The 12,680-nt window shown below is 46.0% G+C and overlaps 1 protein-coding gene across 1 annotated transcript in view; it reads right to left on the bottom strand.

The window, feature by feature from the left end:
- DIP2A (disco interacting protein 2 homolog A) overlaps nt 1-12,680 on the bottom strand; it is a 109,697-nt gene that overhangs the window by 33,685 nt on the left and 63,332 nt on the right. The window contains exons 19-21 of the mRNA XM_052650301.1: nt 1,103-1,239; nt 682-762; nt 150-277 (exon numbers count right to left, since the gene is read on the bottom strand). Coding sequence (XP_052506261.1) covers nt 150-277; nt 682-762; nt 1,103-1,239 — 346 coding nt within the window. The remainder of the gene's footprint in view (nt 1-149; nt 278-681; nt 763-1,102; nt 1,240-12,680) is intronic.

Genomic DNA, 12,680 nt, shown 5'->3' with positions numbered 1-12,680 from the left:
TCGTCCTGTTCTTTGCGAAGTTCTCCGATGTACAGGTATTATTAGGTTTTGCGTATTCACAGCACCGGGCTCTCCTTCCACTGTGGGGACCTCTCGAGGGTTAAGCAGAGAAGGAACCTAAAGGTGAGGCAAGGGGACCCGCGCATCACCTGCCTCTGTAGACAAACTTCATGGGCTCCACGGCCAGCGCAGTGGCCACCACGTCATCTGCGTTGTGTCTGCGAAATCCCACCACCATCAGCCCGTCCAGCTTGCCCACGACGAAGACCAGGTCATCCTGAAGGTAACGACACTGGTTGGGTAGAGGACACACAGCAGGCCCTGTGGCTCAGCCCGCAGACCAGGTAACTCAGACAGGCCCTGCACGCCCCCTGCCCACGGTGACAGGAAACACAGGTGGGGTGACCCAGGGTGCAGGGGCCCTAAGCCTGGTGTGCTGGAGTGGGGATGGGGGGAGTCCAGAGCAGGCATCAGTGCAGGGAAGGTCAGAGGTGGGCACACAGTGAGGGTCAAGTCTATAAAGCACTCAAGGCTATGGACAGGGAACCCCAGCATGACAGCACTGATGGCTGGGCAGGATGGGATTCCGTCATGGGGCCTGGGCACTGTGGACATCAAACAGACCCCTCCCCAGCTCTGAGCCTGGCTGGTGGCCCGGGTTTGGCAGCGGGACACACTCACAGGCCCGATGAAGCCCAGAAGCCCCGTCCTGGTGAAAGGTCGGTCGGAGACAGGTGCTCCCCCAGCGGTGACCGGGACAGTCTGCACAGAATGCAGAGGACAACAGTCCTAGAAGGGCTATCACCACATCTCCCTGGAGGGGACGGGGCTCCCTACCCAACCCCACCCCACCCTGAGGCCAGAGGCCCTACCGGCTGGCATGGCCTCCATCAGGCTCCTGCCAGCATGGACTCCAGGGCCCAGGCTTCCCCTCCCACCCCTGTGAAGGCACTGAATTCTCCTGAGGATCCAAAGGTTCCAGACCTGAGGCCAGCTCCCCCAGGCCACCCAGGGTCCATGAGGGCTGTGGGCACCCCGAGGAAGGCCACACTCCTGCACGCCTCGCCCACCCTCCTGCCACTGCTATGGGACCCGCAGGGACCTCAAAGACGTTTTTGGTGATCCCAAGCAGCCCATAGTACGCTGTCGCCGTCGCACTGGAGTCCACACAGATCTCTCCAACTTCATCAGTTTTGCAGAGATGAGGGGTGCCCTCCACTTTCACAACACACACGTTGGCTGAAGAGAGAAAACAACCCTGGAGATCACGCACACACAGACACTGAGGTGGACCATCCAGAGACCTGTGTGAACAGCACCTGCAGGGTGGACACCAACAGTCGTGCTCCCCCGTGGAGACCCACACCCCTCTGGCCACGAGCCTGCGTGCTCTGTAGTGGTTCGTGCAGGTGACAGAAACTGCTCCCAGTGACATGGGCTCTGTAGTCACCCTGCACTGCCCTCCTGAGCCCTGTGAGATGGGAGATGCTACTGCACACCTCCGTCTTTGAGGCCAGCTCACACTCCAGACCTGACAACCCCACCCCAGTGCAGGTCCCTCCTGCGGCCCCTCCCACAGCCCAGTGACCCCCTTCTGTCTTTGCCAAGGAGCACCCCTACCAACATGGCCACCTGCAGCCCAGCCCTTGGCTCTGGGGACCTTGCCTGTCTGGCTGCTGTAGCCCTGGTTACCAGCCTGGCCACAGAGCAGACGTCCAGAAAGGCCTTGATGAGAGTGACATGCACACCAGAATGTGCAGCATCCCTTGAATGGAACCCAGTCGCTCAGGCAAGAACCAAACACCCACAGTACCGGGCGAAGTCCAGCATTCACCTCCACCTGAGGATTCCCTGAATGACTCTCATCTCCAGGACGAGTGAGGAAGACACGCAAGGAAGACTGTCCGGGGGATGGGGGTGGACCCTGGGTCAGTCTCTTCTGCTGGTTCACAGGTCAGGTTATGGCATCAGAGGGGCAGGAAGCAAGGGTGGTGCTGCCGCCTGGCCTGTCTCCTAGATACACACACTTGCACACAGTCCAACCTCCTTCCCACGTCACGACCAGACAAAAAGGCACAAACCCTGCACGTCCTGGGGACAAAACCGTGGGACTGGCTCAGGGGAGGACTATGCACCTGACTCAGAGCTGCACCTGTCCTGTTGATACATACACCTGGGGGAGCACGCACACATGCACACACACACACACACACACACCCTGGGCAGCAAGAACACACATGCACACACACGGAGGCAGGGCACGCACACATATACACACCTGTGGAACACATACATACATACACCTGGGGGAGCATGCACGCACACTCACCACACACTCTCAGGGCAAAAAGCACATGCACACACCTGGGGGGGCATGTGTCCACATGCGTGCACACACACACACCCAGGGCTGCAAGCACACACATGCACATGGGGGGGCCCACAGGCACGTGCACACACACACACACCTGGGGGAGTGCACACACGTACCCAGGGGGCACATATCTGCACACATGCGTGCACACACACACGGGGGTCACACACACACAAATACACATACCCTGAGCAGCACACACACTTGGGGGGCACATGTCTGCACATGTGCACACATGCACACAAAGGGGGAGCACCCACACACCCAGAGCAGCAAAAACATGCGCACCCACATATGTGTGCACACACACACACGGGGGACAGAGCATGAACACACACACACACACACCCAGGGTCTGCTGCCGGTCTGACCCACTGTGGCTTTCTGAATCCCAGTGAAATCATTACACCTGGGAGGTATGTTCAGCAAATCAATGAGATATACTAAAAATGCAATGCCTTCAGCTGGTATTGGTCAACAGAATGACCCCAATTCTTCTCCATGACAACGCCCAACTGCATGCTGCACAATCAACGCTTCAAAAGTTCAGTGAAATCAGGCCACAAAGTTTTGTCTCATCTGCCATATTCATCTGACTTTTCGCCCACTGACTACCACTTCTTCAAGCATTTCGACAACTTTTGCAGGAAAAATGCTACCACAACCAGCAGGATGCAGAAAATGTTTTCCAAGAGTTCATCAAATCCCGAAGCACAGATTTTTATGCTACAGGAATAAACAAATTTATTCCTCACTGGCAAAACTGTGTTGATTCCCTAAGATGGCAGAGGAATAGGACGGGGAGACCACTTTCTCCCCGACAAATTCATCGAAAGATCATTTGAATGCTGAGCAAACTCCACAAAACAACTTCTGAACGCGGGCAGAGGACACCAGGCACCCAGAAAGGCAGCCCATTGTCTTCAAAAGGAGGTAGGACAAAATATAAAAGATAAAAAGAGAGACAAAAGAGTTAGGGATGGAGACCCATCACAGGGAGGGAGTCATGAAAGAGGAGAAGTTTCCAAACACCAGGAAACCTCTCACTGGCAGGTCTGTGGGGAGTTTTGGACTCTCAGAGAGCAACATAACTAGGAGGAAAAATAAATAAATAAATAAATAAAACCCATAGATTACGTGCCTAACTGCAGCTCCCACTGGAGAAGTAGCGCACACGCTCGCAACCGCCACCAGCAAGTGGGGGCTGAACAGGGAGGCGCGGGATGCGTGCTTAGGTTAAGGATTGTCCTGAGGACAATCTGAGGGAGCTAACATGAGATAGCAACCCAAACTGTGGGATAGTCAGAGAGGAAAAAAAGAGAGAGAGAGAGAGAACTTTCCCACGAAAAGCTCTAACCTAAGGCACTGCCTGGCCCACTCACAGAACAAAGGACTGAGCGAATACCAGCCAGCCCATCCCCTGCCAGAGGCAGGAAGGCAGGAGGGCAACAGCCAGAGCCGGAAAGGGGCAATCTTGGCCCCAGGGATGGCATCCTTTACCAAACTGTGAGCAGGCTCCCAGTTGCTAACTAAGTCTTCCTGGAATCCTGGATGGTTGACATCTGCCAGGAGGGTTGCAGTCAGAGATCAGCTCCCCAGAGGAGACACAACTCACCTGAGATGGCACTCCCGCTGTACACCCAGGAAACTAAGTGGCTGGGACTAAGGAGGTGATAAGAGGCACTGCCCCGCGTGGGGAGAGTGCGCTCACCAAGCACCTGGTCACCTGAGCTGCTCAGACCTGGGAAGGGCACAAAACGCAGGCTGAACCAAGTCTGTGCCTTTGTGGAGTACCTGAGAACCTGAACCTGAGCGGCTTAGACCTGGGAAGGGCACACAACCCAGGCCTGCTTTAGAGAGTTGCAGAGCAACCTGGAGCCTAAGCAGCATAGACTGGGAAAGCACACACGTGGTGAGTGGGGGCAAACCCAGTGCGGCTGAGACACTGCAAGCACTCCCCACACACGCCAGTGATATTCGTTTGCAGTGTTCCTCCCTCCCACAGCACGACTGAACAAGTGAGCCTAAATAAGTGACCACCTTTGCCCCCTTGTTTCAGGGCAGAAATTAGACACTGAAGAGACTTGCAAACAGAAGAAGCCAAAAGAAACAGAGGGAACCGCTTTGGAAGTGACAGGTGCAACAGATTAAAACCCTGTAGTTAGCACCAACTACATTGGAAGGGGCCTATAGCCCTTGAGAAGTATAAGCTGGAACAAGAAATTTTCTGAAACTGAACTGACCCCACACTGCCCTCAACAGCTCCAGAGAAATTCCTAAGATTTATTTTTACTATTATCATTTTTTAAATTTAAAAAAATTTTAAGTCCTTTATTACCCCCAAAAGATACTTACTCCTTGGGAGAAAAGTTATGAGATACCTAGATAAGATATTGAAAAGCAGAGACACTACTTTGCCAAAAAAGGTCCGTCTAGTCAAGGCTATGGTTTTTCCAGTGGTCATGTATGGATGTGAGAGTTGGACTGTGAAGAAGGCTGAGCGCTGAAGAATTGATGCTTTTGAACTGTGGTGTTGGAGAAGACTCTTGAGAGTCTCTTGGACTGCAAGGAGATCCAACCAGTCCATTCTGAAGGAGATCAACCCTGGGATTTCTTTGGAAGGAATGATGCTAAAGCTGAAACTCCAGTACTTTGGCCACCTCATGTGAAGACTTGACTCATTGGAAAGACTCTGATGCTGGGAGGGATTGGGGGCAGGAGGAGAAGGGGACAACAGAGGATGAGATGGCTGGATGGCATCACCGACTCGATGGACGTGAGTTTGAGTGAATTCCGGGAGATGGTGATGGACAGGGAGTCCTGGCGTGCTGCGATTCATGGGGTCACAAAGAGTCAGACATGACTGAACGACTGAACTGAAATGAACTGAGTTTTCATTTTTATAACCTACTGCTGCTGCTAAGTTGCCTCAGTCGTGTCCAACTCTGTGCAACCCCATAGACGGCAGCGCACCAGGCTCCCCCGTCCCTGGGATTCTCCAGGCAAGAACACTGGAGTGGGTTGCCATTTCCTTCTCCAGTGCATGAAAGTGAAAAGTGAAAGTGAAGTCACTCAGTCGTGCCTGACTCTTAGCGACCCCATGGACTGCAGCCTACCAGGCTCTTTTGTCCATGGGATTTTCGAGGCAAGAGTACCTACTATTACCTTGCAAAAAAAAAGACCCTATTTTTAAAGCAAATTTCATACATATTTTTAAAATTTTTCTGATTTTGTTTTATTTTTTTAATATTGTATTTTTGAGAGTCTAATTTCTACTCTAGATTTTTAATCTTTGCTTTTTGGTATTTGTTATCAATTTTGTACCTTTAAGAATCCAATCTTCAGTACCCATTTTTATTTAGGAGTGTGATTACTGGCTTGATTGCCCTCTCCCCCTTTGACTCTCCTTTTTCTCCCCTAGGTCACCTCTATCTTCTCCCTCCCCCTTCTCTTCTCTACTGGACTCTGTGAATCTCTTTGGGTATTCTTGGCTGTGGAGAACACTTAAGGAACAAATTACTGCCTAGATCTGTCTCTCTCCTTTTGACCCCCCTCTTCTTCTCCTGGTCACCTCTATCTCCTTCTCCCCTCTTCTCTTCTTTGTATAATTCTGTGAACCTCTCTGAGTGTTCCAGGCTCTGGAGAGCACATAGGGAAGTGATTACTGGCTAGATGGCTCTCTCCCCTTTTGATTCCCCCTCTTCTCCTCCTGGTCACCTCTATCTCCCTCCTCCTCCTTCTCTTCTCCTTGTAACTCTGTGAACCTCTCTGGGTGTCCCTCACTGTGGAGAATCTTTTCTCCACTAACCTAGATGTTTTATCATCGGTACTGTATGAATGGAGCAGTCTCGAGGCTACTGTAACAATAAGACTGAACACCAGAGTCAGGAGGCTTAAATCCCAAACCTGAGAACACCAGAAAACTCCTGACTTCAGGGAACATTCATCGATAAGAGCTCATCCAAAAGCCTCCATACCTATACTGAAACCAATCTCCACCTAAGAGCCAACAAGTTCCAGAGCAAGACATACCATACAAATTCTCCAGCAACGCAGGAACATAGCCCTGAGCTTTTATATACAGGCTGCCCAAAGTCATACCAAACCCAGAGACACCTCAAAACTCACTGCTGGACACTTCATTGGGCTCCAGAGAGAAGAGATCCAGCTCCACCCATCAGAACACCAATGCAAGCTTCCCTAACCAGGAAACCTTGACAAACCACTTGTCCAAGCCCACTCACAGGGAGGAACCTCCTACAATAAAGAGGAACCACAAACTGCCAGAATACAGAAAGGCCAGCCCAAACATAGCAATCTAAACAAGATGAAAAGGCAGAGAAATACTCAGCAGGTAAAGGAACATGATAAATACCCACCAAGCCAAAGAAAAGAGGAGGAGATAGGGAGTCTACCTGAAAAATAATTCATAATAATAATAGTAAAAATGATACAAAATCTTGAAAACAAAATGGAGTTACACATAAATAGCTTGGAGACAAGGACTGAGAAGATGCAAGAATTGTTTAACAAGAATCCAGAAGAAATTTAAAAAGTCAATCAATGATGAATAATGCAATAACTGAGATCAAAAGCACTCTGGAGGAAACCAACAGTAGAATAACGCAGGCAGAAGATTGGATGAGGGAGGTGGAAGATAGAATGGTGGAATTAAATGAAGCAGAGAGGAAAAAAGAATTAAAAGAAATGAGGATAAACTCAGAGACCTCTGGGACAATGTCAAACACCCCAACATTCGAATCATAGAAGTCCCAGAAGAGGAAGACAAAAAGAAAGGCCATGAGAAAATACTTGAGGAGATAATAGCTGAAAACTTCCATTTTAATGGGGAAGGAAATAGCCACCCAGGTCCAAGACACCTAGAGAGCCTCAAACAGGATAAACCCAAGGTGAAACACCCCAAGACACATACTAATGAAATTTACAAAGATCAAACACAAAGAACAAATATTAAAAGCAGCAAGGGAAAAACAACAAATAACACACAAGGGGATTCCCATAAGGATAACAGTTGATCTTTCAATAGAAACTCTTCAGGCCAGAAGGGAATGGCAGGACATACTTAGAGTGATGAAAGAGAAAAACCTACAAACCAGATTACTGTACCCAGCAAGGATCTCATTCAGATATGAAGGAGAAATTAAAAGCTTTACAGACAAGCAGAAGCTGAGAGAATTCAGCACCACCAAACCAGCTCTTAAACAAATGCTAAAGGATCTTCTCTAGACAGGAAACACAGAAAAGGTTTATAAACTCGAAGCCAAAACAACAAAGTAAATGGCAACGGGATCATACTTATTGGTAATTACCTTAAATGTAAATGGGTTGAGTGCCCCAACCAAAAGACAAAGACTGGCTGAATGGATACAAAACAAGACCCCTATACATGCTGTCTACAAGAGACCCACCTCAAAACAAGGGACACATACAGACTGAAAGTGAAGGGCTGGAAAAAGATATTTCACGCAAATAGAGACCAAAAGAAAGCAGGAGTAGAATACTCATATCAGATAAAATAGACTTTCAAAGAAAGGCTGTGAAAAGAAACAAAGAAGGACACTACATAATGATCAAAGGATCAATCCATGAAGTTCAGTACAGTTCAGTCGCTCAGTCGTGTCCGACTCTTTCCAACCCCATGAACTGCAGCACGCCAGGCCTCCCTGTCCATCACCAACTCCCAGAGTTCACTCAAACTCACATCCATCAAGTCGGTGATGCTATCCAGCTATCTCATCCTCTGTCGTCCCCTTCTCCTCCTGCCCTCAATCCCTCCCAGCATCAGGGTCTTTTCCAATGAGTCAACTCTTCACATGAGATGGCCAAAGTACTGGAGGAAGATATAACAATTATAAATTTACATGTACCCAACATAGGAGCACTGCAATATGCAAGGCAAATGCTAACAAGTATGAAAGGGGAAATTAACAGTAACACAATAATATTGGGAGACTTTAATACCCCACTCACACCTATGGATAGACAACTAAACAGAAAATTAACAAGGAAACACAAACTTTAAATGATACAATGAACCAGTTAGACCTAATTGATATCTACAGGACATTTCACCCCAAAACAATGAATTTCACCTTTTTCTCAAGTGCACACGGAACCTTCTCCAGGATGGACCACACCCTGGCTCATAAATCTAGCCCTGGTAAATTAAAAAAAACTGAAATCATTCCAAGTGTCTTTTCTGATTACAATGCAGTAAGATTAGATGTCAACTACAGGAAAAAAACTATCAAAAATACCAACAAATGGAGGCTAAACAACACGCTTCTGAATAACCAACAATCACAGAAGAAATCAAAATATACATAGAAATGAATGAAAATGAAAACACAACAACCCAAAAACTATGGGACTCAGTAAAAGCAGTGCTAAGGGGAAGGTTCACAGCAATACAAGTTTACCTCAAGAAACAAGAGAAAAGTCAAATAAATAACTTAACTCTAACATAAAGCAACTAGAAAAGGAAGAAATGAAGAACCCCAGGGTTAGTAGAAGGAAAGAAATCATAAAAATTAGGGCAGAAATAAATGCAAAAGAAACAAAAGAGATCATAGCCAAAATCAACAAAGCTAAAAACTGCTTCTTTGGGAAGATAAATAAAATAGACAAACCATTAGTCAGACTTATCAAGAAAAAAAGGGAGAAGAATCAAATCAACAAAATTAGAAATGAAAATGGAGAAATGACAACAGACAAAGGATCATAAGAGACTACTATCAGCAACTATATGCCAATGAAATGGACAACTTGGAAGAAACGGACAAATTCTTAGAAAAGTGTAACTTTCCAAAACTGAACCAGGAAGAGACAGAAAATCTTAACAGATCCATTGCAAGCACAGAAATTGAAACTATAATCAGAAATCTTCCAGCAAACAAAAGCCACGACCAGATGGCTTCACAGCTGAATTTTACCAAAAATTTAAAGAAGAGCTAACACCTATCCTACTCAAACTCTTCCAGAAAATTGCAGAGGAAGGTAAACTTCCAAACTCACTCTATGAAGAGGCCACCATCACACTAATACCAAAACCAGACAAAGATGCCACACAAAAAAGAAAACTACAGGCCAATATCACTGATGAACATACATGCAAAAATCCTTAACAAAATTCTAGCAAACAGAATCCAACAACATATTAAAAAGATCATACACCATGACCAAGTGGGCTTTATCCCAGGGATGCAAGGATTCTTCAATATCTGCAAATCAATCAATGTGATACACCACATTCACAAATTGATAGATAAAAACCATATGATTATTTCAATAGATACAGAGAAAGCCTGTGACAAAATTCAACATCCATTTATGATAAAAACCCTCCAGAAAGCAGGCATAGAAGGGAACATACCTCAAGATAATAAAAGCCATATATGATAAACCCACAGCAAACATTATCCTCAATGGTGAAAAATTGAAAGCATTTCCCCTAAAGTCAGGAACAAGACAAGGGTGCCCACTCTCACCAATACTATTCAACATAGTTTTGGAAGTTTTAGCCACAGCAATCAGAAAAGAAAAAGAAATAAAAGGAGTCCAGATTGGAAAAGAAGTAAAACTCTCACTGTTTGCAAATGATATGATGCTCTACATAGAAAACCCGAAAGACTCCACCAGAAAATTATTAGAGCTAATCAATGAATATAGTAAAGTTGCAGGATATAAAATTAACACACAGAAATCCACATTCCTATACACTAACAATGAGAAAACAGAAAGAGAAATTTAGGAAACAATTCCATTCACCATTGTAATGAAAAGAATAAAATACTTAGGAATAAATCTACCTAAAGAAACAAAAGACCTATATATAGAAAACTATAAAACACTGATGAAAGAAATCAAAGAGGACACAAATAGATGGAGAAATATACCATGTTCATGGATTGAAAGAATCAGTATAGAAAAAATGAGTATACTACCCAAAGCAATCTATAGTTTCAATGCAATCCCTATCAAGCTACCAACGGTATTTTTCAGAGAATTAAAACAAATAATTTCACAATTAGTATGGAAATACAAAAAACCTTGAATAGCCAAAGCAACCTTGAGAAAGAAGAACGGAACTGGAGGAATCAACCTGCCTGACTTCAGGCTTTACTACAAAGCTACAGTCATCAAGACAGTATGGTACTGGCACAAAGACAGAAATATAGATCAATGAAACAAAATAGAAAGCCCAGAGATAAATCCATGCACCTATGGACACCTTATCTTCAACAAAGGAGGCAAGAATATATAATGGAGAAAAGACAATCTCTTTAACAAGTGGTGCTGGGAAAACTGGTCAACCACTTGTAAAAGAATGAAACTAGAATAACTTTCTAACACCATACACAAAAATAAACTCAAAATGGATCTAAACATAAGACCAGAAACTATAAAACTCCTAGAGGAAAACATAGGCAAAACACTCTGACATAAATCACCGCAGGATCCTCCATGACTCACCTCCCAGAATAATGGAAATAAATGCAAAAATAAACAAATGGGACCTAATTAAACTTAAAAGCTTTTACACAACAAAAGAAACTATAAGCAAGGTGAAAAGACAGCCTTCAGAATGGGAGAAAATAATAGCAAACGAACCAACTGACAAAGAATTAATCTAAAAATATACAAGGAGCTCCTGCAGCTCAATTACAGAAAAATAAACAACCCAAGCAAAAAATGGGCCAAAGATCTAAACAGACATTTCTCCAAAGAAGACATACAGATGGCTAACAAACACATGAAAAGATGCTCAACAGCACTCATTATCAGAGAAATGCAAATCAAAACCACAGTGAGGTACTACCTCACACCGGTCAGAATGGCTGCTATCAAAAAGTCTACAAACAATAAATGCTGGAGAGGGTTTGGAGAACAGGGAACCCTCTAACACTGTTGGTGGGAATGCAAACTAGTACAGCCACTATGGAGAACAGTGTGGAGATTTCTTAAAAAACTGGAAATAGAACTGCCATACAACCCAGCAATCCCACTGCTGGGCAAACACATCGAGGAAACCAGAATTGAAAGAGACACGTGTACCCCAATGTTCACTGCAGCACTGTTTATAATAGCCAGGACACGGAAGCAACCTAGATGTCCATCGGCAGATGAATGGATAAAAAAGCTGTGGTACACATACACAATGGAATATTATTCAGCCATTAAAAGGAACGCATTTGAATCAGTTCTATTGAGGTGGATGAAACCAGAGCCTATTATACAGAGTGAAGTAAGTCAGAAAGAAAAACACCAATTCAGTATACTAACGTATATATATGGAATTTAGAAAGATGGTAACAATTACCCTATATGCAAGACAGCAAAAGAGACACAGAGCATAGAACAGTCTTCTGGACTCTGTGGGAGAAGGCGAGGGTGGGATGATCTGTGAGAATAGTACTGGAACATGTATAGTATCATATGTGAAACAGATCGCCAGTCCAGGTTCGATGCATGAGACAGGGTGCTCAGGGTTGGTGCACTGGGATGACCCTGAGGGATGGGATGGGGAGAGAGGTGGGAGGGGCGTTCAGGATGAGGAACACATGTACACCCATGGCTGATTCATGTCGATGTATGGCAAAAACCAGTACAATATTGTAAAGTAATTAGCCTCCAATTTAAAGAAATTAATTAATTAAAAATTTTAAAATGTGTTGACTGTAATAGTTCCTATTTTGATTAATAAAGATGTTTGAGCCTAGTTAAAATGATTTAAAATTTACATCAGAAAAACACAGTTGCATTTACCGCAACTATGTTTGCACCAATCTAATAAATGTCCATCCTTGTTCTGTGTGCTGATCCCCAGCACCACCACTGGGCCAGATGCGACCATGTCCCTCTCTCTGGTGCCCAGCCTGTTCCGAGAGCCTACTGGAGGCAGAGCTGCAGACATGGTCCTGGGCCCAGGACCAGGGCGCACCACGACAGGGCCTGAGTGGAGATAGAAGCTGCTCTCCAGGGTCGCCAGAAGAGTGGGCATGGGCAGGAGAGGAGTTGGAGCACCACAGGGTAGCCATGGCAAGGGGCAGCCTCAAAGCACACACACGGCACCCCCTACTCACAAAGCCACCGGCCTCTGGCTGGCTCTGCTCTAAATTCCCTCCTGTGACAATGCTTGGCAGGGGGGTGCCCTGTGGGGAGACGGTGCCATCACCCTCCCCCACTGTTGCCCCACCGGTGACTCGTGCGCCATCCAGGCCCACGGCCTTCCTGGAGCCTTTAGGGTCCTGCTGCTGCTCACCTAACAGGCCCTTGGCAGGACCAA

The sequence above is a fragment of the Budorcas taxicolor genome, chromosome 1, assembly GCF_023091745.1.
Source record: "Budorcas taxicolor isolate Tak-1 chromosome 1, Takin1.1, whole genome shotgun sequence".
NCBI lineage: Eukaryota > Metazoa > Chordata > Mammalia > Artiodactyla > Bovidae > Budorcas > Budorcas taxicolor.
Note: the sequence above shows the minus strand (reverse complement) of the source record. Positions and strands in the feature narration are given on the sequence as shown.